General features: G+C 42.3%; 1 protein-coding gene across 2 annotated transcripts in view; it reads right to left on the reverse strand.

The window, feature by feature from the left end:
• LOC131243040 (regulator of nonsense transcripts 1 homolog) overlaps window positions 1-22,766 on the reverse strand; it is a 72,876-nt gene that overhangs the window by 16,602 nt on the left and 33,508 nt on the right. For both annotated transcript variants that reach the window (XM_058242102.1, XM_058242103.1), the window contains exons 7-9: window positions 21,507-21,655; window positions 18,780-18,805; window positions 16,750-16,900 (exon numbers count right to left, since the gene is read on the reverse strand). In XM_058242102.1, coding sequence (XP_058098085.1) covers window positions 16,750-16,900; window positions 18,780-18,805; window positions 21,507-21,655 — 326 coding nt within the window. The remainder of the gene's footprint in view (window positions 1-16,749; window positions 16,901-18,779; window positions 18,806-21,506; window positions 21,656-22,766) is intronic.

Here is a 22,766-nt window from a genome sequence, read left to right on the forward strand (position 1 = left end):
TGCATACTGAAGTCGCATGCGGAGTTCGCTCGGATGCGCAATCGGGCGGAGGGAGCTGAGCAGAGGGCAGATCGGTTGGATGCCGAGCTTGAGGACGTGAAGGTGGCCGTTGAGACGTCGACAGCTGCGATGACGGCTCGGCTGGAGGAGGCCAAGCGGGCGTACGATAAGTGCCACGCCGAGCTACTCGAGCCTACGGGGAAGCTTGACAAGCTGAAGGCGGAGACGAAAGGCGTCATCACTATGACTCGGGAGGAGTCCATCCGTCAGTTTGTAACCTCCCAGGCGTTCATGAATGAGAGAGATACTCTCTTTGGCCAAGGCTACGCCGAGTGTACGAAGGACATGAGGGCTTCTTTCCCTGACCTTGATCTCTCAACCTTTGACGAGGCGAAATCGAGTACTGATGAGTTGGGCAATGATGGAGTTCTCGACGCTGCACCCGAACTGGCACCCGAGTCTTGAAGTTAATTTTGCAGAGCTTTTCGTCTTCAGGCATTTCAAGCACACCAGGAGGCCGAGCCTCAAGCACTTCAAACACATCCAGCGTCGTCTTCCTCTTTAAGCTTTTAGTCGTTCTTTGATGTACAAACCTTGATATTGTAGTCAATGTAAAACCGATGTAAACAGATTCTTGGGTTTTATTAATGAAAAGTGTTCCTTCTGTTTTGTCAACTCTCATGTGTTTGAGCCGACCTAGTAGAATCACTTTTTCAACTTTTTCTGCTATTGGTTGAACTGATGCCGAGCTGTTACCCGAGCATTAGTCTAGAGCGAGCTAAGGTTGTTATTGCCGACTGAGTCTTGATTAGACCTTCGACAAAACTCGCACGGATAGAGATCAGGTGTAGATCGGATATTGATCGGGCATAGGTCTGATGAATTCTTGTTATTTACTCTTGACTAATACAAAAGAGAACAAGTATTATTTCAATCTACCTATGGATGATAGATCTTCAGATGCTCGGCATTCCAGGGGTGCAGGAGCAACTGGCCACCGAGGTCCTTTAGTTAATACAATCCGAGTCAGCTTGTATGTGATACCACGTAGGGTCCTTCCCCAGTTTGGGCCTAGGGCCCCTATTCCCTCTTCTTTGGTGTTTTGAAACACCTTTCAAAGAACTAACTCCCCGACCTGGAATCTTCCGATCTTAACCCGAGCGTTATAGAACCGAGACACTTGCTGTTGACGAACAATGGTTCAAAGCCGAGCCAGCTCCCTTCGTTCTTCCAGGAGGTCGAGGCCGAGGCACATGAGCTTGTCATTAGTCGGTTCATCGAACGAACTTGTCCAAGCCGATGATAGTCCGATCTCTACAGGGGTAACCGCCTTTGCCCCATATGCCAGAGAAAACGGAGTCTCCCCGGTAGCAGTCCGAGTTGTAGTTCGGTAAGTCCACAGAACCTTGGGAAGTTCCTCGGCCCACGCTCCCTTAGCTTTCTCGAGCTTGGTCCGAAGGTGATGTTTGATGACCTTGTTAACTGTCTCTCTACTTGCCCATTTGCCTGGGGATGTCGTGGCAATGAATAGATGTTACAAATTCCGAGGTTCATGCATATCCCCTGGTATTGCTTATTGTCAAATTGCTTCCCATTATCAGAGACGATAGTTTGAGGGATTCTGAACCTGCATATGATGTTTCTCCAGACGAAATCTGTGAACTTTTGCTCGGTAATCTTTGCTAATGGCTCGGCCTCTACCCACTTGGTGGAGTAGTCGACTACAACAACGGTGAATTTGGTCCGACCTTTGCCCGTAGGGAGAGGACCAGTAATATCGATCCCCCATTGGGCAAAGGGACAGGGCCCGGCCATTGGTGTGAGCGCCTCTGGGGGCTGCCAAGGGATGTTTGCGAATCTCTAGCATTTATCGCATCTTTGGATGAGCTTTCGGGTATCATGTTGGATGGTTGGCCAATAATATCCCTGTCGAACGACCCTGTGTGCCAGGGAGCGTCCTCCCGAGTGATTCCGGCAAATCCCTTCGTGGATCTCCTTTAGGACGTACTCTGCTTCTTCTGGTCGAACACATCTTAGATAGAAGAGTTAGAACCTTTTTTTTATATATAAAGTATGCTGTTAAGCATGGTGTATCGGGCGGCCTTGACCTTCATTCGTCGCGCTTCTGCTCAATCTTCGGGGAGTTTGCCACTCTCAAGGTACCGGATGATCGGATCCATCCACGTTGGTTCCGAGCTAACCGGAAGAACGGGAGTAGGGTCGGCTTCTTGGATACTCGGTTTAGCCAGGAACTCAATCGGGATGGACCTCAGGATTTCGTCCTCATCTGCTGTAACAAGCTTCGCTAGCATGTCGGCCTTAATATTCTCTGCTCGTGGAATTAGGGTGAAGTTACACTTCTGGAAGCCCCTGATCAATTTCCTGGCTTGCTGGAGATAGGCTTTCAAGCGATCTTTCTTAGCTTGGTAGACGTTGGCTATCTGATTGACGATCAGCTGTGAGTCACTGAAGACTTGGAGGTGCTGAGCCCCCATGTTCACCACTAACTTGAGCCCGACGATCAGGGCTTCGTATTCCGCCGTATTGTTTGAGGCTTGGAATCCAAATCTCAAGGCATACTGCATGCATGTATGGTCGGGAGTCTCTATGACCACCCCGACCCCGCTTACCTTGGAGTTGGATGACCCATCAACATAAAGTGTACAGAGTGGAGGGTCGGGGAGTGTTTGGGCAGCGGCAGGCTCTGCGATTTGCTAATCAGAGGAAAGCCCGGGTCCATTTAGGTCAACCAAGGGTCGGTCTTCAGTCAACACTTGCTCAGGCGACTCTGTTAGTTCGACGATGAAGTCCGCTATTGCTTGGCCTTTTATTGCTGTTCACGGCTGGTACTAAATATCGAACTCGCTTAGCTCGATCGCCCACTTAGCCGGCCGAAAGCTTCGGGTTTCTGCAAGACTTGGCGAAGTGGATGATCAGTCAGGACATTGATTGAGTGAGCTTGAAAATATGGCTGCAAGCGTCGGGAGGATGTAACCAAGGCTAGGGCTAATTTTTCCAAGGTCGGATATCTCCTCTCCGTCGGAATTAATGCTTTGCTAACGTAATAGACTAGTAACTGTCTTCCATCGTATTCCCTTATCAATGCCGAGCTTACTGTTGCATCAAAAACGGCTAAATATAGTAGTAGTGTTTCCCCCAGCTCAGGTTTGGAGAGTAACGGATGCGATCCTAAGTATTCCTTAAGCTATCGGAAAGCGGCCTCATAATCTTCGGTCCATTCAATAATCTGTCTTCCCTTCAACTGTTTGAAGAAAGGGAGGCACTTATCAGTGGCTCTAGATACTAAGCGATTAAGGGCGGCCACTCTTCCAGTTAATCTCTGTATGTCTTTATTTGTTTTTGGAGATTGCATGTCGAGAAGGGCCTTTATCTTTTCAGGATTAGCCTCTATCTCTCGCTGGCTGACCAAAAATCCGAGGAACTTTCCCGAGCCTACGCCGAAGGCACATTTGCTCGGGTTTAGTTTCATCTGATATTTTCGGAGGATGAGGAACATCTCCTCTAGGTCGGCCACATGGTCTGCTACTTTTACTCTCTTGACGAGCATATCGTCAATATAGACCTCCATGGTCTGACCTATCTGTCAAGTGAACATTTTATTAACCAACCTTTGGTAGGTCACTCCTGCATTCTTTAAACCGAAAGGCATCACTCGGTAACAATAAAGACCTTTGCTTGTGACAAAGGCAGTCTTAGATTTATCTATTGGGTGCATTACAATCTGATTGTATCCCGAATATGCATCCATAAAACTAAATAACTCGTGCCCCACGGTGCTGTCGACCAACTGGTCGATCCTGGGAAGAGGAAAGTTGTCTTTCGGGCAGGCTTTATTCAAGTTGGTGTAGTCTACACAGAGACACCACTTGCCATTGGCTTTCTTTACCAGTACGACGTTGGCCACCCATTCCGGGTAGTAGATTTCTTCGATGAAGCCGGCCTTGAGGAGCTTGCTGACCTCTTCTCCAATTATAGCGTACCTTTCTGGGCCGAGAGCGCGTCGCTTCTGTCGGATCGGTCGGTAGGACGGATCGATGTTCAATCGATGCGTCATGATGGCGGGGTCTATGCCCGGCATATCCTCATGGGACCATGCGAAAACGTCGGCAAAGAGTCGGAGGGCTACCAACTTGTCACGCATCGGAGGCATCAGGGATGATCCGATCCGTACTGCTTTAGAGGGATCGGATTCATCCAGGAGGATCGGAACAAGGTCCTCCATAGGTCGGCCACGTGCTTAAGATTCCTCTCGTGGGTCCAGAGACTCAATTGTCATTGCTTCACAAGGAACCCTCGAAACTGTGGCATAGCATTGCCGTACTTCCTGTTGGTCGCCCTTGACGATTCCTACACCATCCTCGGTCGGGAACTTCATAGCGAGGTGGTAGGTTGACACGATTGCTCGGAGAAGGTACAGCAACGGCCGACCAAGGATAGCGTTGTAGACAGATGGTTGGTTGACCACAAGGAAGTCGACCATCACAGTGGTCTAATTTGGGTCGTCTCCGGCTGTGAGTGGAAGCTAAATAGCTCCCTCTGGCATAACTTTACCTTCGGAGAATCCGACCAGGGGAGTCTTAACAGCACAAAGGGAGTCCCGACCAACACCCATCTTATTGAAGGCATGGAGGAAAAGTACATCTGCTGACGATCCTGTGTTGACCAGAATTCGGAAAACTTTCCGATTAGCTATGATGACAGTGACTGCCAATGCGTTGTCGTGAGGGTGGCGAACACCTTGAGCATCTTCATTGGCGAAGGTCACATTGTATCTCTCCAGTTTTCTTTCTTTTGAGGGTCGGGCAAGGACCATCATCTCCGCTTTTGGGTGTCTGATGCTCCTCGCATGAGCCTTTCGAGTGTTGTTCGAATCACCTCCGCCTTTATGGCCTCCAAAGATTGTTCGGATTTCTCTGGTTGGTTGGTTGTCAATCGGTTGTTCCTCGGTCTCCGTGGCTCGGCTTCCCCTTTGATCTACGTGCTGGCCGAGGTGGCCTTCCCAGATGAGCCTCTCAATCTCCTGTTTGAGGTGGTAATAATCGCTCGTATTGTGCCCGTGATCTCGATGAAAGTGGTAGTATTTGTTCTTACTTCTTCAGTCGGGATTACCTCGTAGCTTGTTCAGCCATTGGACAAAACGTTCATCCTTTATCTCCATCAGTACCTGCTCTTGAGGTTTGTTCAGCAGGATGTAAGCGATGAACTTGCTGTCAAGACGTTTGCTCGACCTATGATCATCGCGAGACCGATCCTCTTTTCGTTTTTTGCTAGTATTGCCCTTGTCTGGATCCTTCTTCGCCTGCTCTTTAGTCACGGAACTTCTGTTTTGGTCGGCGTCTCGTAAAATCCGGGACTCCTCAGCGTTAGCGTACTTCTGTGATCGGTTCAGGAACTCTGCCAATGTAGCAGGAGGATTCTTATCCAAAGAGAAGCGGAACGGTTTGTCCCTCAGCCCGGTCATGATGGTGTTCAGTGCAGTTTCGTCCGAGTGTTTTCGCACTTCGAGTGCTTCCAAGTTGAAACACTTGATATAGTCCTTTAAGAGCTCGCCATCTTTCTGGATTATGTTCATCAGGTGAGCCGGCGCTTTGAGTCTTTTCTTCCCTCCGATAAAGTTGGTGACGAAAGCCTCGCTGAGGAAAACGATCTGATGAATCTCGGTTTTAGCTATTTAAACCAAAGCCACACAGCGTCAGCCAGGGTCAGCGAGAAGGCTCGGCACATAACTGCATCAATTGCATTGTGGAGCTCCATGTATGTTAGGAATGACTCCATATGCCTGTCGGGTCAGTGCTCCCCATGTAGGGGGTTATTTGAGGCAGTCGAAACCTATCCGGCAGCCGTGCCCGCATAATGTCGACAGTGAATGGAGATTGTCTCTTCCGAAACAGCCACATAGCCTCGGGGGGTCTGCCTCATGTCGGTGATTTGTCGCATTAGGCTCTGTAGCTCGTTCCTCCAAGGCTCCTCACTGTTTGCGGTGGCCTCGACTGGGGCTCTACTGCGCCTCCGCCAATCTATCTCATGTCATAGGTCGGAGGCAGGTAGAGGAGCTGTCCCCAACACGTGAGATGGAACGGGTTCAGCAGGGGCAGATTGGTGGTTTCGTTGTGATGGGACCTGTACAACTAAGGGCTAACGAGGATTAGCACATGGTCGAACGTGGCTCGACTGTCCCTCCCTTTGATGATCGGGCTAACGAGTAAGCAAAGGCTGCATGTTTTCCATCATCTGCTTTAGATAGCCTAGATCGGCCCTAATGTCTCCAACCTCTCTCAAGAGAGCGTCTTGTCGACCACCTCTGCCGTGCTTTTGCTAACCATGTCGGCTTGAACCCGAAGTAGCCTGGCGTTGTGGGGAGCCACGGCGACTTTCCTACCGCTCAGGACATTCGACGGGATTCGTGGCCTAGAAGGGGGTAGGCACAGTTACGATCGGGATAGCTACGGGGGGAGATTGGGCTTTCTTCTTTCCTTTTGCCATTTCTGAATAGCGGACGTTCACTGGTAGAACTGGAACGGCTTAACTGTTGTCGTTTCCCATAGAAGGCGCCAAACTATTGATGAAGTTTTCCAGCAGACCTTTTATGGTGTTTTTCCTTTGAACCTGTACAAGCAAAGGTGAGAGACAAAGGAGGCCTTGATTCGTTCAGGGGACTCTCTGATGCCTAAGTCAGGCTCGTGGTCTAAGAAGGATCTCCAGAAAAGAGATCAACATGATCTTCAGGGTTTTTGTGAATGTACCTCCCTCGGTGAAATACATCCCTATATTTATAGGGAAGAAAGAGTTCCACCGTAAGGAGGCTCTTTCCAATTGTCTTGGAGATTCGATATTGTCTGGGATCTTCCCGAGATCATTGGGATCTGATCTTATCTCTTAAGATCTTAAGAGAGATCTTCGGATTTTATAAGGATCCTCCAGATGATAGCTCGACTTTGGATCGGATCTAAAGCGGGAGCTATCCTGGAAGGTTCTGCACTTCCTATTGCCCGAGTATTAAGATCTTTCGACTTTGTTGGGGGAGTTGTTCTAAATCAGGACAAATCTATGACCGAACTGTGGCCGGTCTACGATCGTCTTATATCTAATCTTCAACCGATCTATGGCCGATCTACGACCGAGCTATGGCCGGTCTGTGACCGTCCTGTGACCGATCTATAGCTGACCTATGACCGAACTATGGTCGGTCTGTGATCAATCTGTAACCGAGCTATGGTCGATCCGTAATCAACCTTTAGCCAACCTATGAACTATGAATTAGGTCAGTCTTTCAACCTTTATTGGCTTTGTAGGTGCTCTTGTATTGGCATTACCCTTCTTTGAAGGTCAGCCTGTTCTCGTGCCTAGAAGCCTTATCAGGTTCAGGCCCTCGTCGGCTGAGGCCAGTTTAGTAGAGTTGGTCCATTCCATAAGCTGACTTTCGGACTTATAGATTTTTCCCCAACAAATATCATGCCTATTTATTTGCCCATACGCATCATTTATATGCCTGTTATGGATGACGATTGTTCATAGCGTATGCCCTTCAGCTTGAGCCACTTAAGGGATCCCATACGAGATAGGGTTGCCCCTATGATCACGCGATATGCCCAAGTTCAGTGCATGACTTGGATCGTGTGACTCATGCATTTAGCACTTTGTATGTCACAATTGACTTTATGCCCTAGCGACATTAGGGTTGTGGCCACCACAGACATACCGTGGCTAGCAGGATTGGATACCGAAAATATATTCTAGCACTTGGGCGCTTGGATGTCCTTGGGTGAAAGCCCCTAAATCCTGTGGTTCCGGTAGGATGCTTCAACGTCGAGACCAAGTGGATAACATGAGTGCCCAAGTGCCAAATACCAGTAGGTCGCGTCTTCCACTATGTCGAGGTCGGTTGAAAGGCGTGTGACCTTATCCACCCCAGGGTAGGAGGTTGTAAGCTAGGTTGAGTCTGACCAGCTCGTGAAATGGGTCTGCTATCAACAAGCCGGGTGGGCATTGGCATACCACTAACGGGGCAGATAATGAAGTCATTTCCACTCACTTCGTCATGCGCACGACGGGCGGAAGCCGGGTGGGCATTAGCATACCACTAACGGGGCAGATAGTGAAGTCTTTTCCACTCACTTGGTCATGCGCACGATGGGCGGAAGCCAATGTCAGAGTGTACTAGAACCCGATGATGTTTCTAGTTACAAACTATTCTGATATGTGGACTGGTTGAAGATTGACATGTTTGCGTTGCATCTCTAGCATATGACACTCGGCTATGTAGGCCTTACATTGCATAGCCTTGGTATGGCTAATAGCATTCATGGACTCAGTAGCTTAGCCCTCCATCATTTTCCGCGTACTTTGATATTTGTATTCTTATCATATGCATTGCACACGTACACGTACTCTACTGAGCTTCATATGAGGCTTAAGCGCGTTTGTTTACGCTGCAGGTGATGTTAGGGCATATTAGCAGAATTGAGCCTGGAGCATGAGCCTGATCCTTTGAGTTCTTGGTTATATTTTGTATTTCCATTTCCAACACTGTACTTAAAGATTATATAGTGAATATGTGATGATGATGTTTTTGTGACTTTGGTACACTTCTGATTATGCTCCTTTACATAAAAAATAATAATAATAATAATAATAATAATAATAATAAAATAAAAATAAAAATCACCCTGAAAATCCTCCTTTCGAGATCCCAAGATCGGAACTTGGCGTATGAGAGCTAGGAGCCAAGAATAGGGTACTACGGAGGCTATCAGTACCGAATTCGGCGGCTGGGAATTTAGTGAGCCCGGTTCTCAAGTTTGGGGCATGGCATTTTACGTGGAAATACCTTGAGGGAAAAAAACCATGGCACAAAGCGACAAAGATCTCAACTATAATCAAAACCTTAGAGTACACCACTCACCTTCTTTAATTATAGGATCGCCCGATCTCCCATTGCTATGCACAACCCTTGGAAAACTCTTCCCAAGCTATTATAAACATTGGAAACCCTCTTACCTCGCAAACCCTTGCCCCTAAAGAGAAAACATTCATCTGGTACAAGCTCTAATTCAGAATTAGGCTTAACCTTTAATTACGTAAAAATGCGCAAACAGTCAGTCGCACCTTCGGTCGACCAAGCTTTCAACAGAGACTCTCAGTCAAATGAAACAGTCCTCGGTTGACCGGGAACCTCACAGAGAGGTTCGGTTGCCCAATGATTTTCTCGGTCAACCGAACTACCCCTGCAGCCGAAAGGCAAAATGCAAAGCATTCTACACAACAATCTCCACCTTAACTTGTATTATGCCAAGTCGCCCTGAAGATCTCCCGTACAACCTCCATCTTAAGTGTAAGCCACTCCCTACATTCTCCACCTGGAACACAGATCCATTTGCACCCCTGTGCAAGGGTGCCCATTCTCATTAATGGCTAGTGAGATTGATCAAGCCCAAGCAATGCTTGAACTTATCTGTGGTCACCGGCTTTGTCAACATGTTTGTGACATTCTCATCCATATGAATATTCTAAAATAGAATCTCTCTAGAAGTAATGAGCTCCCGTATCTTGTGGAACTTTACGTTGATGTGCTTGGTTTGCACGTGATACACCTGATTCATTGGCAGATGGTTAGCACTATGACTATCACAATGCAACCGAATCGCCTCCTACTTTAACCCAAGTTCTCCTTGTAGACCTTTCAACCATAATGCCTCCTTTGCAACTCTGACGCTGATCGATCCAGAAGGATGACAACCCCAAGTGCAAGCTGCGAAGTAGTTTTAACTCGGTGAGACCGAGATTGAATTCTCAAGGACTTATATTGGTACGTTCTCAAAACATTTTATAACTAAAACTAAAACTAGAATTAACTATGGAATTAGAATTAGAATAAATAATAATGGAAATCTAAGTAATGTTGAGAGAAAATCAATAAAACAAAACACTAGAGAGCCAAGGATCCACTTCTGATCATTCTTAATGCCTAATTTACTTGATTCAATTAGATAACACAACTAAAATCAAAGTCTTATCCTATCCAGTCGGATAATAGAGCAGTTGATTCAAAATTCACAAACCAAAATGGATTTGAACTTCAATTGATTTAGTTCCCACATGAAGCACCAAGTTATTGATCGTAGGGAATCCAAAGTATCCACCGGGCCCATAGTATACAATAAATCCATGAATTTTATAGATCAATCCCTTACAAAATAGATAAGCAAACAATCTTAGGCTTCCTAAGCATCCAAAGTGCTCGGAGTCAATAATGGATAAAAGTAAAACTAAAACTAAAGCTTTATTCAAACTAAAATTAATGAATTGTTCATTATTCAAACCATAAAACTTGAATCAAAGTAAACTAGAACATTAAAAATAACTACAAGCTTCACCTCTTAGCCCTAGCTAAGAGATTTAGCCAACCATTGTCATAGTTGAATTAAACTCAAACAAAAATATGTAAAATAAATTAGAACCGAAAGATTGAAGAAGAAGAACGGCTCCATAGATGCTCCACCACCTCTTACTCTCTCTTAAACCCTAATTCATATTTTGAATGGCTTAGATCACCCCTTTAAATCGGAAAATTCAGCACCGACTTCCAATTTTCGCACTTTTGTTACGCTTTGGTCGCACTGGTGATTACCTTCGGTCGCACCGAAGTCACACCGAATCCAACTGAATATACCTTCGGCTGCAGCCAAATTTCTCCAAAACATGTCTGAACTCTCTATCTCCTTTTGGTCAAACTAAACATACCTTTGGTGGGACCGAACATCACTTTGGTTGCACTAAATGATCGAGCCGAATATACTTTGAAAATCACTGTTTGTTGTTGGACTATTGTTGGCACTTTCAAACAAACCGAACATGCCTCAGGTGGGACCAAATGGTCTGTTATTTCCATTATTTGACTATTTGATTTTCCAGACTTCACTTCATCTTTAGCACTTTGTTTTCTTAGAACATTGGCACATGACTTAGGCTGAGAAATCCGACCTATTCTCGTAGCAGCATTCAAAGTAGTGCTATTCAATATTGTCTTCCAAGTATCCAATCCTTAACTTGATCATTCTTTGAGCTTTAAATCATTACTTTAATCAACTTTTTCATCTTAGCTCTCCAAATCACCTCGCATAGAAAAACGCACGCTATTAGATCAACTTATCATATATATGCATATAAAACCAATGCACAATTGTGGGTAAATATGCAACATTTCACATTCATCAGTCGCAACTATGTATTCTGCCATAGTTATATACAGTGCTATTATAGACTATAGCGTAGATTCCCAACATATCAATCTGCCTGCTAATGTGAAAACATATACCGTAGTGGACCTTCTGTTGTCTAGATCACCTGCACAATCCGAATCCACGTAGCCTACAACTCCACCCTAAACTTCGTGTCCCCCGAACATGATTCTAGTGTCGACTATGCCCCTGAGATACCAGAAAATTGACTTAACAACATTCCAATACTCATATCCTGGATTTGCCATATTCCTATTAACCACACTAACTGCTTATGAGATAACCGGCCTTATGCAAACCATTGCATACATCACCACTGCACTAGCGTACGACACCCATGACATTTCTGAAATCTCTTTCTTGTACTTGGGCATGATCTGGCTGATAACTTAAAGTGGCTTGCTAGAGGCGTGCTAGCAAGCTTAGCACTTTTCATATAGAACCTCTCTAGCACCTTCTACACATAACCCTTCTAAGAAAGCCACAGTTTCCCAAACTCTGCCTTTGCTTATCTCCATGCCTAGGATCTTCTTCACAGCGCCTAGATCCTTCATGTCAAACTCTTTGCTTAACAGAGACTTAAGCAAGAGTATACCCTTCTTGTCCTTTGCAGCAATCAACATATCATCTAGTAAAGCATCAGTAAAATGTAGGACCTGTCCTCAAGTATCCTGTAGCATATGTAGGAATCATACTCGCACTTGTTATACCCAATCTCTACCATGTAGGAATTGAACTGCTTGTACCACTACCTTGGAGATTGCTTATTCTTCAGCCTACAGATGTGGTCTTCCTTACTAAGCTCATTGAAACCTTCAGGCTGCCTCATGTAAATGTCTTCCTCCAAGTTTCCATAAAGGAATGACATATTCACATCAATCTGCGCCAATTCCAAATTGGATTCCCCTACCATCACCAGTAACACCCTGATTGAGGTATGTTTCACGACCGAAGAGAAAACTTCATTGTAATCCACTCCTTCCCTTTGCGAGTACCCCTTCGCTACGAGCCTTGCCTTGTACTTGTCACCCTCATTTTCTGTTAATGCTTCTTTCTTCATGTATACCCATTAGCATCCTATAGCCCGCTGACCTTTATGAAGTTCCACCAACTCACATGTCTGATTCTTGTGTAGAGATTCCATCTCCTCCACCATGGCCGACATCCACTTGTCTCCATTCTTTCCAGATTTTGCCGCTCGAAGGTGGAGGGATATCTGCTACGTCTAAACAATGTAAAGACACCATGTCCCCGAACCCATACCGAACCAAGGCTCTAATGGTTCTTTTCTCTCTATTCCTGACTATACTTTCCTAAATATGCTGATTAATTTGCTCAATGTCTTGCTCCTACTGATTTTCACCTTCGGTCACCTGCTCGACTGGCTCCACCTGCCCCGACAATCTCGCAGTCTCATAATATGTATTTGATTGCCCTCCTACAGTGTCCTTGTTGGTCTTCAGCATTGACACCTCATTGAAGATGACATCTCTGCTAATAACCACCTTATGTGAAACTGGATCCCAAAACTTGTAGCCATTAACACATTTTTCATACCCGACAAAAATGCACCTTCTAGACTTTGGATCCAACTTCGACCTCTATCTACTCTGCCCGTGAACATATGCCAAACACCTGAAGATTCTCAATCATGACTAATCAACGACCTTGCCTGTCCAAACTTCCTCTGCAACCTTGGAATCTAGCGTTGTAGATGGTGACTAATTTACTATGTAGCATGTCATATTCACCGCTTTAGCCCAGAAGGTTTCAGGCAGCCCGCATGCAACCGTATACTTCTCGCCCTCTCTAACAGAGTTCAGTTCATCATCTCTACCACCCCATCTGTTGTGGGGTTCCTATAGTTGAGAAGTGCCTTGATCTTTGCAAAATTCCATAAATTTTGACTCTTTGCACTCTATACCATTGTCTAACTTAAGACACTTAACATGTCTCCCTATTTGTTGCTCTACTTCCGCCTTCCATTACTTAAACCTAGCGCCTCAGACTTTTGCTTCATGAAGTAGACCCAAACCTTCCTTGAGTATTCGTCTCTGAAGGACATGAAGTATCGTGCTCCTCCTTTAGATGGTACTATCACTGACCCCCAGACATCGGAATGAATATAGTCGAGCACCCTACTGCCAGTGTGTGTAGCAATCTTGAACCTTACCATGCACTGCTTGCCTAAGATGCAATGCTCACAGAAATCAACCTTACATGCCTTAACTCCCTTTAACAGTTTCTGTTTGTGGAATTTCATCATGCCCCTCTCGCTCATATGCCCTAACCGCATATGCCATAAATTTGTATTATCTGTGTCGGATTTGTGTGTGAGGTGGTAGCAACCTCACCCATAACTGTGCTCCCAACCAACTTGTATAGATTTCTAACCTTATGTCCCTTCATCAACACCACTGCACCTCTGGTGACCTTTAATACACCACCGAATGAGTTGAACGTGCAATCGTTTGTATTTAAAACCCCTAAGGATAATAAGTTTTTCTTCAAGTCTGAGACATGCCTAACATCACCCATGGTCCGTCTGACTCCATCAAACATCATTATCTTGATGGTCCCTATTGTGATAGCCTTGCATGCTGCATCATTCCCCATCAGAACACTTCCACCATCATAGGACTTGTTGGAACCGAACCAAGTCTTATCTGGACACATGTAATACAAACATCCTAAATCTAGAATCCATGTGTCTAAAAGATGGCCAACACCTAAGGAGACCAAGAGGTTTCCTTCTAGGCTCTCATTTGCTACGCTAATTGATTCACCTGTGTTCCATTTTCCTTTACTTTTCAGGTCATCCTTCTATTTCTGGCAGTCTCTCTTGAAGTGCTCCTTTATACCGCAATAGAAGCATCCATCATTTGCCTTCGATTTTGATCTAGAATTTTTCTTCCTATCAGATCGAGATCACTCCACGGATCGCCCACATCCTTGGCCCCCTTTCGCTACCAACCCTTCCACCTGATAGTCCTCATCAACTGACTTCTTCCTCATCTCATTAGAAACAAGAGCCACGGTGATCTCTTCCAGCTTCATTGTATTCTTCCCATACAATAGAGTAGTGACGAGCAAGGTATTCTGTATCAGTAACGATGGACGTAACGGTCACCACCATTACCAATACGAGTATCAGCTGTAACGGCCGATACAAGGGCCTAACGACTGTTATGACCACTGTAACAGTTGAAAATTTTCTTTTGCCTGAAAAATTCTGAAATATATATATATATATATATATATTTAAAAATCAAGAATAATGTAAATATTCCAAATATGTATTCATTTTTTGTTTTGAACATGTTTATGGCAGTGTAACAGTCCACTCTTTGGTGAGAGTGTTGTATCGGGCTGTCTAGTGAATTTGTGAGCATGATTATATGTATCTAATGTTTACACATCACAATCAAGCATTAAAACTAGATATAAGAAAATTTGCATAAAAACTACTTTTTCAATTTTTTGAAAAAAAAATGCCATCGGAGCTTTTATTCGCTCAAATCACTTCAATCTACAATTTTTATATTAAAAACTATAGTAAGAGTGGTCGAAATCTATTGTAAAATTATCTAGGTGAGTTTTTGGAATGAGAAAATTAAAAAAAAGAGAGAAAATGGATTTAAATAGGGAAAAAAAGAAAGTGGCATTTTTCCACCATTACGGGGGTAACGGTCGTTATGCAACTGTTACCCCCATAACGGCCGATACAGTCCCAACGTATCACGTAACAGTCATGGCCGTTACCTATACGTATCGACCTTTACAGGCGTATTGTAACGAATACGGAACACCTTGGTGACGAGATGGTTGTATGATGCGAGAAGTAACACCACTTTGTCTTCTTCCTTAACCGTCTCTCCAAGCCTTACTAACTCGTTACATACCTTTGTAAACATGTTCATATGCTCTAGGAGATCCAATCATTCCTTCAATTTCAGACTAAAAAGTTGTTTCTTCATAAACAACTTATTTGTTAGGGACTTCGACATGTATAGGTCTTATGTGCGCTTTGCGGAAGCACGATAAACGAAGATAGAACAATATAATAAAGCAGATAACTAAACTAAGAAAAATAACCATAGAACACACGATATTTTATATGGAAAACCCTTATGGGAAAAAACCAAGCAGAAAGCAACAAAGATCTCAACTTCAATCAAAACCTTAGAGTACACCACTCACCTCTTCAATTACAAGATCGCTCGATCTTCCCTTGCTATGTACAACCCTTAAAAAACCCTTCCAAAGCCCTTATAAACGTTGGAAACCCCCTCACCTTGCAAACCCTTGCCCTTAGAGAGAAAACATTCGTCTAGTACAAGCCCTAATTCAGAATTAGGCTTAAATGCCCTTTCCTTGCGCAAAAATGCGAAAACCGTTGCTCGCACCTTCAGTCAACCGAGCTTTCAACAATGACTCTCCGTCGACCGAAACAGTCCTCGGTCGACCAGGGACATCACAGCGAGGTTCAATCGACCCAAGGATTTCTCGATCGACCGAACTGCTCCTGCAATCGAAAGGCGGAATGCAAGGCATCCTGCACAACAATGAGTTTTACACCATTTTTTACAACAACAACAACAAAAAAAAAAAAAAAAAAACATTGTAGCGTACACTACAAACGCTACACGCTACCGTAGCTATAGCGTACGCTATAAGGGATTTACATTATTTAGCTACGCTACAGCATTATTTGAAACAACGGTTGGTATTTGGTAATGGGATTAAAGTCACCAGAATGAAAATAATTTATTAAAAATGGTGACGACAACAGTAGTGATGTTGGTGGTGATGACATCGACAACAACAATTATAACATTGATGATGATGACAACTACCTCTGGGCAAGATTGCAACAAATCGAAGCTCGCGAGGGGTTATCCAACCCCCGACTCCCTTTGGAAAATCTTGTATAGTGATACTCATTGTAAAGGCAAGTGAATAGAGTTGTTGGAGTGAATGAATGCCCTCTATATAGTCAAGGATCCCTTGGTGGTTAACCTCATATGGGTGTTTGACATGATACTCCGCAGTTGGAGAGAGAGATGGAATGCACATCAACATATATTAACTAGGAAATTAGAAATTAGACCAACCTAACTTAGACCAGATATAAATCAGACCATAGATATTTGAGTTTGGTTTGGATGCTCTTATTGCAAACTTGAGAAGGACCAAACTTGTTTTATTTTTTATTCGACATACATATCTATGTGTTAGATCCGGGGGTTGATATCTAGACCTAATCAAACTCCTATCAACCTGACCTAACCTGATAATATTGAAAATATAGGCTCCAATCATCTTGTTTCAAGGTGGACATGAAGGAAACAATTATACAATTTGAGGGCTACTTCCTAATGAATACTTATGATAAACTTGCTAGTATTTGGCCATTTCTTGTTAATTAAACTGAATATTTCGCAATCAAACAAGCACACATGAACTAGACTATTAAACACCAGCATATTACCTCCATCAGGGTTGTCTCCTTGAGTACTTCCCCAAACAGCTTTTACTTTACTCTTCATTTGGGAGTCAATACTAGTGCTAGCATCCATAGGTCGAGAATTACCAGATGCTTTCGATGAACTAGCTTTCAACTCTAAACTTTCCTTAGATCTCTGTTGTCGCAATGTATAAAGGTGTTGTTAAAACCACGATCGAAACAAAGAGCCTCCAACAGAACTGAAATCATTGAATCAGCAAACACATACAAAATGCAGCATTTGAAAGCACATATATTTGAAATTCATTTTCTTAAAGCTTGCTTGCATGCCTTAAGTCTCTCTCTCATCCGTGCTAATGAAAGGCATGCATGAGATAATGCAAAAAATAAAACATGTCTTACTGCCTGCCTTGGTTGTCTTACTACACAGATGAGAAAAAAAAAAAAACTGAGGCATCATGGCCTTTTTTCTCTCTATCTTTCTTTCTTTCTTCTTCTTCTTCTTCTTCTTCTTCTTCTTCTTTTTTTTTTTTTTGCATTGCAATTCATGTACTCATGCATTAGCTCATGGGGGTCCAGTTGAAGCCATAGCCAGATGATACAAATGCCATTTGCACAAACCACCAGATGGATAATCGGTGGGATCTTGAAGTTTCATCAGCCATAAAAAGTGCGCCCACTAGAATGGTCTGGATCACTCGAAGGTGGGTCAGACATGGACACGTTATCAGCTGTTGATAGGTAAAACCCAAGATTTCAAGACGAAAATATATTTATCAGAAATATGAAATAAGAAACCCAATGCATTACGATTGTGTACTGATGTAAGGTAATGATATGAGTGTTCAAGAACAAAACAAGAAAAGAAGAAGAAGAAGATCAAAATTACAGAGATCCACAGCCAGTCTTTGAATTCAAGACCTTTGTGCCTCTGGTAGTGAGCACAATGGCACAACCACATATAAAAGAGGTCATTCTGTCTGGCGCTGGCAGACAGCCCCACAACTGACTTGCTCATATCCAACCCACAAACAACCCCCTCCCTCATGATATTCATAAGATGTGAAAGATGGGTCTTATTATCCCCAGGCCATAATCCCACAGAACCACCTTCCAATCATTCGAGATCAATGTAGGTAGCATCATGCAAGTTCTAGTCACAGGACATGATAGGTGCATCATCGGCTTGGATGATGACCCTAGTCATGCTACTTGCCATGTCCCAGATTTGGAGGGTGCCGTCGGAAGATGCAGTAGCTAAGTGCATAGGATTGCAAAGGTTCTAGGCAACAGAGGATACATCTACAACTCAGTACTCAACAATGTAGTCCCAGGATGGTTTGGACTGCTTAATGAATGTGATCTTTGGGACTTTGTTCTCTCCATGCCTCCATGGTTGGTCCCAATGAATTATCCACAGATCCTATTCTTGGAACATGTAAGGAGTAAAATGGCTGATGACCTAAACATGAACTTGGTTATTTTGTAATTATAAAAATAAATAAATAAATAAATAAATCAAAAGGAACTTTGCATCTGTTGCAACTCAAGACCTAGCGTGTGAGGTCACCCATAGGGGCTACATGATTAGATAGTCATAAGATATGAACGGTCCATATTCTCATTGCTACCACAAGCTAATGTCCCATAATCATGCTTCATTGATGATCCTAACCTTGAATGTGAAAAATCAAGCCCCCACCCCCCTTCAGCAAAAAATTTCTTACAATGGCTCTTATACCATAGAATTCACAACATGGCCAGTAACATTGGACCACTCTGCGTGAAGACACCAATGGAAGGTGACACATGCAGGATCCCAAGTCACAACAGTGCCAAAGCAAACTTTAAAAAAGTGCTAGTGCAGGTAGGTTTTGGTAATTACTTCTGAAATTTGGTTTGGTTTCAGGAATAAATATCTTATTCAAATTTTAAGGTAAATTACAGCTTTAAGATCAAATGGAGTAGCATTTTGTAATTTTTTCCTATTAGATGTATGAATGAGCATATTAACATAATCGATATGACCCAACTAATCTTTGCCAAAAACTTACTTGTTTAGAATTTTGAACTCCAATTCCTGCACCCAAACAGCCCAAAACATAAATCTCAGAATCAGCAAGGCATGCAAAACATAACATCTCCATGCACAAACATGTATGCCAGTCAATGAGCTGAATTAGGCCCTGGCCGATCCAAACAAACATGACCTGATGGGCCAAGCCAGTTCAAAATCTTGGCCGAACCAATGCAAGGTATGTATATTAAAGAAAATTTTGCATTGCAATACATGCTATTTGATGGCCAAAATATGAATATATATATATATATATACAAAAAACAAAAAATACAAAGAAAGAAGGAAAAACAGAGAGAGAGAGAGGCGAAGGCATAAATGATAGTAAGACACGGATGCAACAATCGATACATAAGCTGGCATATGCTAATGGGAATCCAGTGACCAGAATGATAAATATTTAATTAATGATGGTGAAGACGATAATAGCAGTGATGGTGGTGATGACCACCACAACAACAACAATGGCGATAATGTTGATGATCTGATGACTACCTCCATGCAAGATTGCAACATATAGATGCTCCCAGGCTCTCTAACTACCGAAGACCAGTGTTTTAAATATCCACAATATTGGCCGATATATGCCACGATATATCTTGTATCCCACCTGTGTGATACAAAACACACATGTAGTGCTGATATATTCCACCTATTTGATCCAGTGAGCATTTTCAATTTTCGATCCATGTTTTTGTTGTAAATCATGTTAAACTAGTGTCAAACAGTTACAAATCTATGATTCTTCATGTTTTCCTTGAAAAATCATGGATTTGGAACTTTGATTTCGAGATTTGGGAGAGATGGGTCAAGTTGCAAAAAATTGAGAAAAATTAAAATTTCTCAATTCCTCACAAATTAGTTGCAATCTTTGTATCCAAACACAAAATTAAACATGTGTGCAGTGTTCGAATTATCTCCAATATTATTGAAATATCTTCGATATTATCTTTATCTCTAACTCAGTGATACCGATAACACTGGTAGCGATATTGATAACACTGGTAGTATCAGAAATTCCAGGTATTATCAATGTATCACTAAGTATCACCAACGTATCAATATCGCTAATATAATCACCAATATTTTCAACTACGTAAATTCTAGGTGTCGCTTGTATTGCCAATGCATCAATATCGCTAATGTATCACTAATATTTTCGACTATGTAAATTCTAAGTAATGCTTGTATTGTAAGTGTATCAACGGTATTTCAATAATATCGCCAACGTATTGATATCATGAAAAATTTGCTTATTAAAAAAAATTGTATTTCATTTTTTTATTCATGGGCACATGGTTATATGCAGTGTTCAATTTATCATTGATAATATTGATAATATCTCAATTTTATCGATATCGCAACATGTGCAATATTAAGACCACAATCTTTCATTTCCTTTCCAATTGTTGATGATTTATTGGTGAAATATCATGTGTTGTTGATATTTTGCAATATCGATTGATATTTGGATGGAATGTTGGATGGTTAAATAGGCCGCATGGGAAACTTGTTATGTATGCATTCTTTTTGTAATTTTTTTTATATTTCTAAATATACAAATATGTACATTTTAACATCTCCTGAAGTTTCGCTGAAAATTCGATCATTTCCCCATGTTTCCCCACATTTCCATTATCAACAATATTATCGGCGATATCGATATTGTTTCCGTATCCCTGGCCAGCGAAACTTATAGCGATACCGATACTTCGAACACTGCATGTGTGTAACCTGATCTAGTGATTATCCTTTTGCTTTTGAATGTATTGCTTGTGTTTCCAAACATGTCTTCTTACGTTTATAAATTATATGAATAGACTTTGAATATACTCGCATCGGTTCAGTTGGAAAACACATATATTAGGACCCCATACAAAGGAAACACCTATTATGTGTACTTTTTTTGTAATGTTTTGATTTATAAGTGTGTATTGATGTCTTTTTCAACAAACCCTGAAGTTTCATTGAAAATTCGACCAATTTCCCAATTTTCCCATGTTTCCCAACAACAACGATACATTACGCGATACAATTGATATATCCCATGTGATAACCGATATTCATCCGTATCCCAAGGGTACGATACTTTACACGATAACGATATTTAAAACATTGCCAAAGACCTCCGGACAATCTTTTATAGTAATACTTAGAGTAAAGGCGAGTGGATAGAGTTGTTGTAGTGAATGACTGATCTCCTTATAGTCAAGGATCGTTTGGTGGTTAACCTTCTATAGGTGTGTGATATGGGAGTGGCAGATTGCACATCTGCATATATTAACTAGAAAATTAGAAAATTTTAGATCAGATACAAAACCAAACCACAGATATATTCGTTTGGTCTGGACGCTCTTATTGCAAACCCGAAAAAGACCCAACTTATTTTATTTTTTACCTAACCCAGATGCAACCTACATATCAATGTTTTGGATCCAGGGTTTGATATCTAGAGATTCTAGACCTGATTGAACTCCTCTCAACCTTACCTGACCTGACAATATTGATGGTACAGGCTCCAAAATGAAATTATGTTGTTTTCAAGGTGGACTTGAATGAAACAATTTATGAAATTTCAGGGCTACTTCCCAATGAATACTATGATACATTTGCATGTGTTTTGCTATTTCTTGTTGATTAAACTGAATATTTCTCAATAAACACAAGCACACATGAACTTCTTTATTGAGCACAAGCAAATTACCTCCATCAGGTTTGTATGCATGAGTACTTCCCCCAACAGCTTCTCCTTCACTCCTTTGGAAATCGTTACTAGTGCTAGTACTCATAGGTCGAGAATCACCAGTCTCTTTCGGTGAAATTGCTTTTGACTCTTGAGTTTTCTTAGAATCTCTGTTCTCACAATGCAAATGAAGTTGTGGTAAAGGAACAGCAAAAACAAAGAGCCTCCAACAGAACTGAAATCATTAAATCAGCAAACACATGCAAAATGCAGCATTTGAAAGCACATACATTTAAAATTCAGTGTATTAAAGCTTGCTTGCATGCTCTGATCTTTCTCTCTCATCCATGCTAATGGAAAGCATGTATAAGATAATCCAAAAAATCAAACATGTGTTACTAACTGCTTTGGTTGTCTTACTATACAGATAACAACATAATAAAACTGAGGCATCTTGGTCTTTGTTTTTCTGGAGTTCATTCTTTCATGTATTGCAATGCGTGGTACTCATGCAATAGCAGCTGGAGGTCCACATGAAGCTGCAGTCAGATGATACCAACACCATGCTAAAAATATCACACTCAGACGATGATTCTGACCATCAATCTTTCACAGTAACTGTGGACCATTGACTGTTATTATTTCTGGTCATTCATTTTAAAGCCACCAGTCAATCTTCGACATCATCTTTCCAGCCTGATTTCCTTGGACCATACTCAATAGTTCCCAGCATCATGGTTTTTCCCAGAAATCAGCAATTCCATTTGTCTGAAAATGGATACATGTGGGTCCAAAGACATGCAGGAGGAGCAAGCTATGCAGAGAATGCAAAACGAATTCTGTTTTCTGAAAAGAGTTGCATACAATTGTTCTGAAAAAACCATATCATCTCATTAATTCATATCAAACCATCAAAATTAGTCAAAACAAACAAACAAAAACCATAAAAACTGTTATCAACTGTAAGCAATAAATGCACAAATGTAATACATGGACAACAAATGTTATCACCTATTGCTTATATCACATGTACAAAAGCGTGTTCAGTGCAAAGTATAGAGTTATCGATATTTTGCACTGAACCCGCTTTCAATCCTGAGCTATTATTAGAATCTGTATACTTACAATGTGCATTAATGGGATTGCAGTGAATAGCTAGGACAAATCCAAACAACCATCTATTAAAGATGGAAATTTAAAATGATGGTTCACCTTGAAGCCATGGCTGAATCACCATGTTCCTCCCCTAGATTGAGCAAAGCCAAGTTACTTGATAATGTC

This window comes from Magnolia sinica, chromosome 4 (assembly GCF_029962835.1).
Source record: "Magnolia sinica isolate HGM2019 chromosome 4, MsV1, whole genome shotgun sequence".
Classification (NCBI taxonomy): Eukaryota; Viridiplantae; Streptophyta; class Magnoliopsida; order Magnoliales; family Magnoliaceae; genus Magnolia; species Magnolia sinica.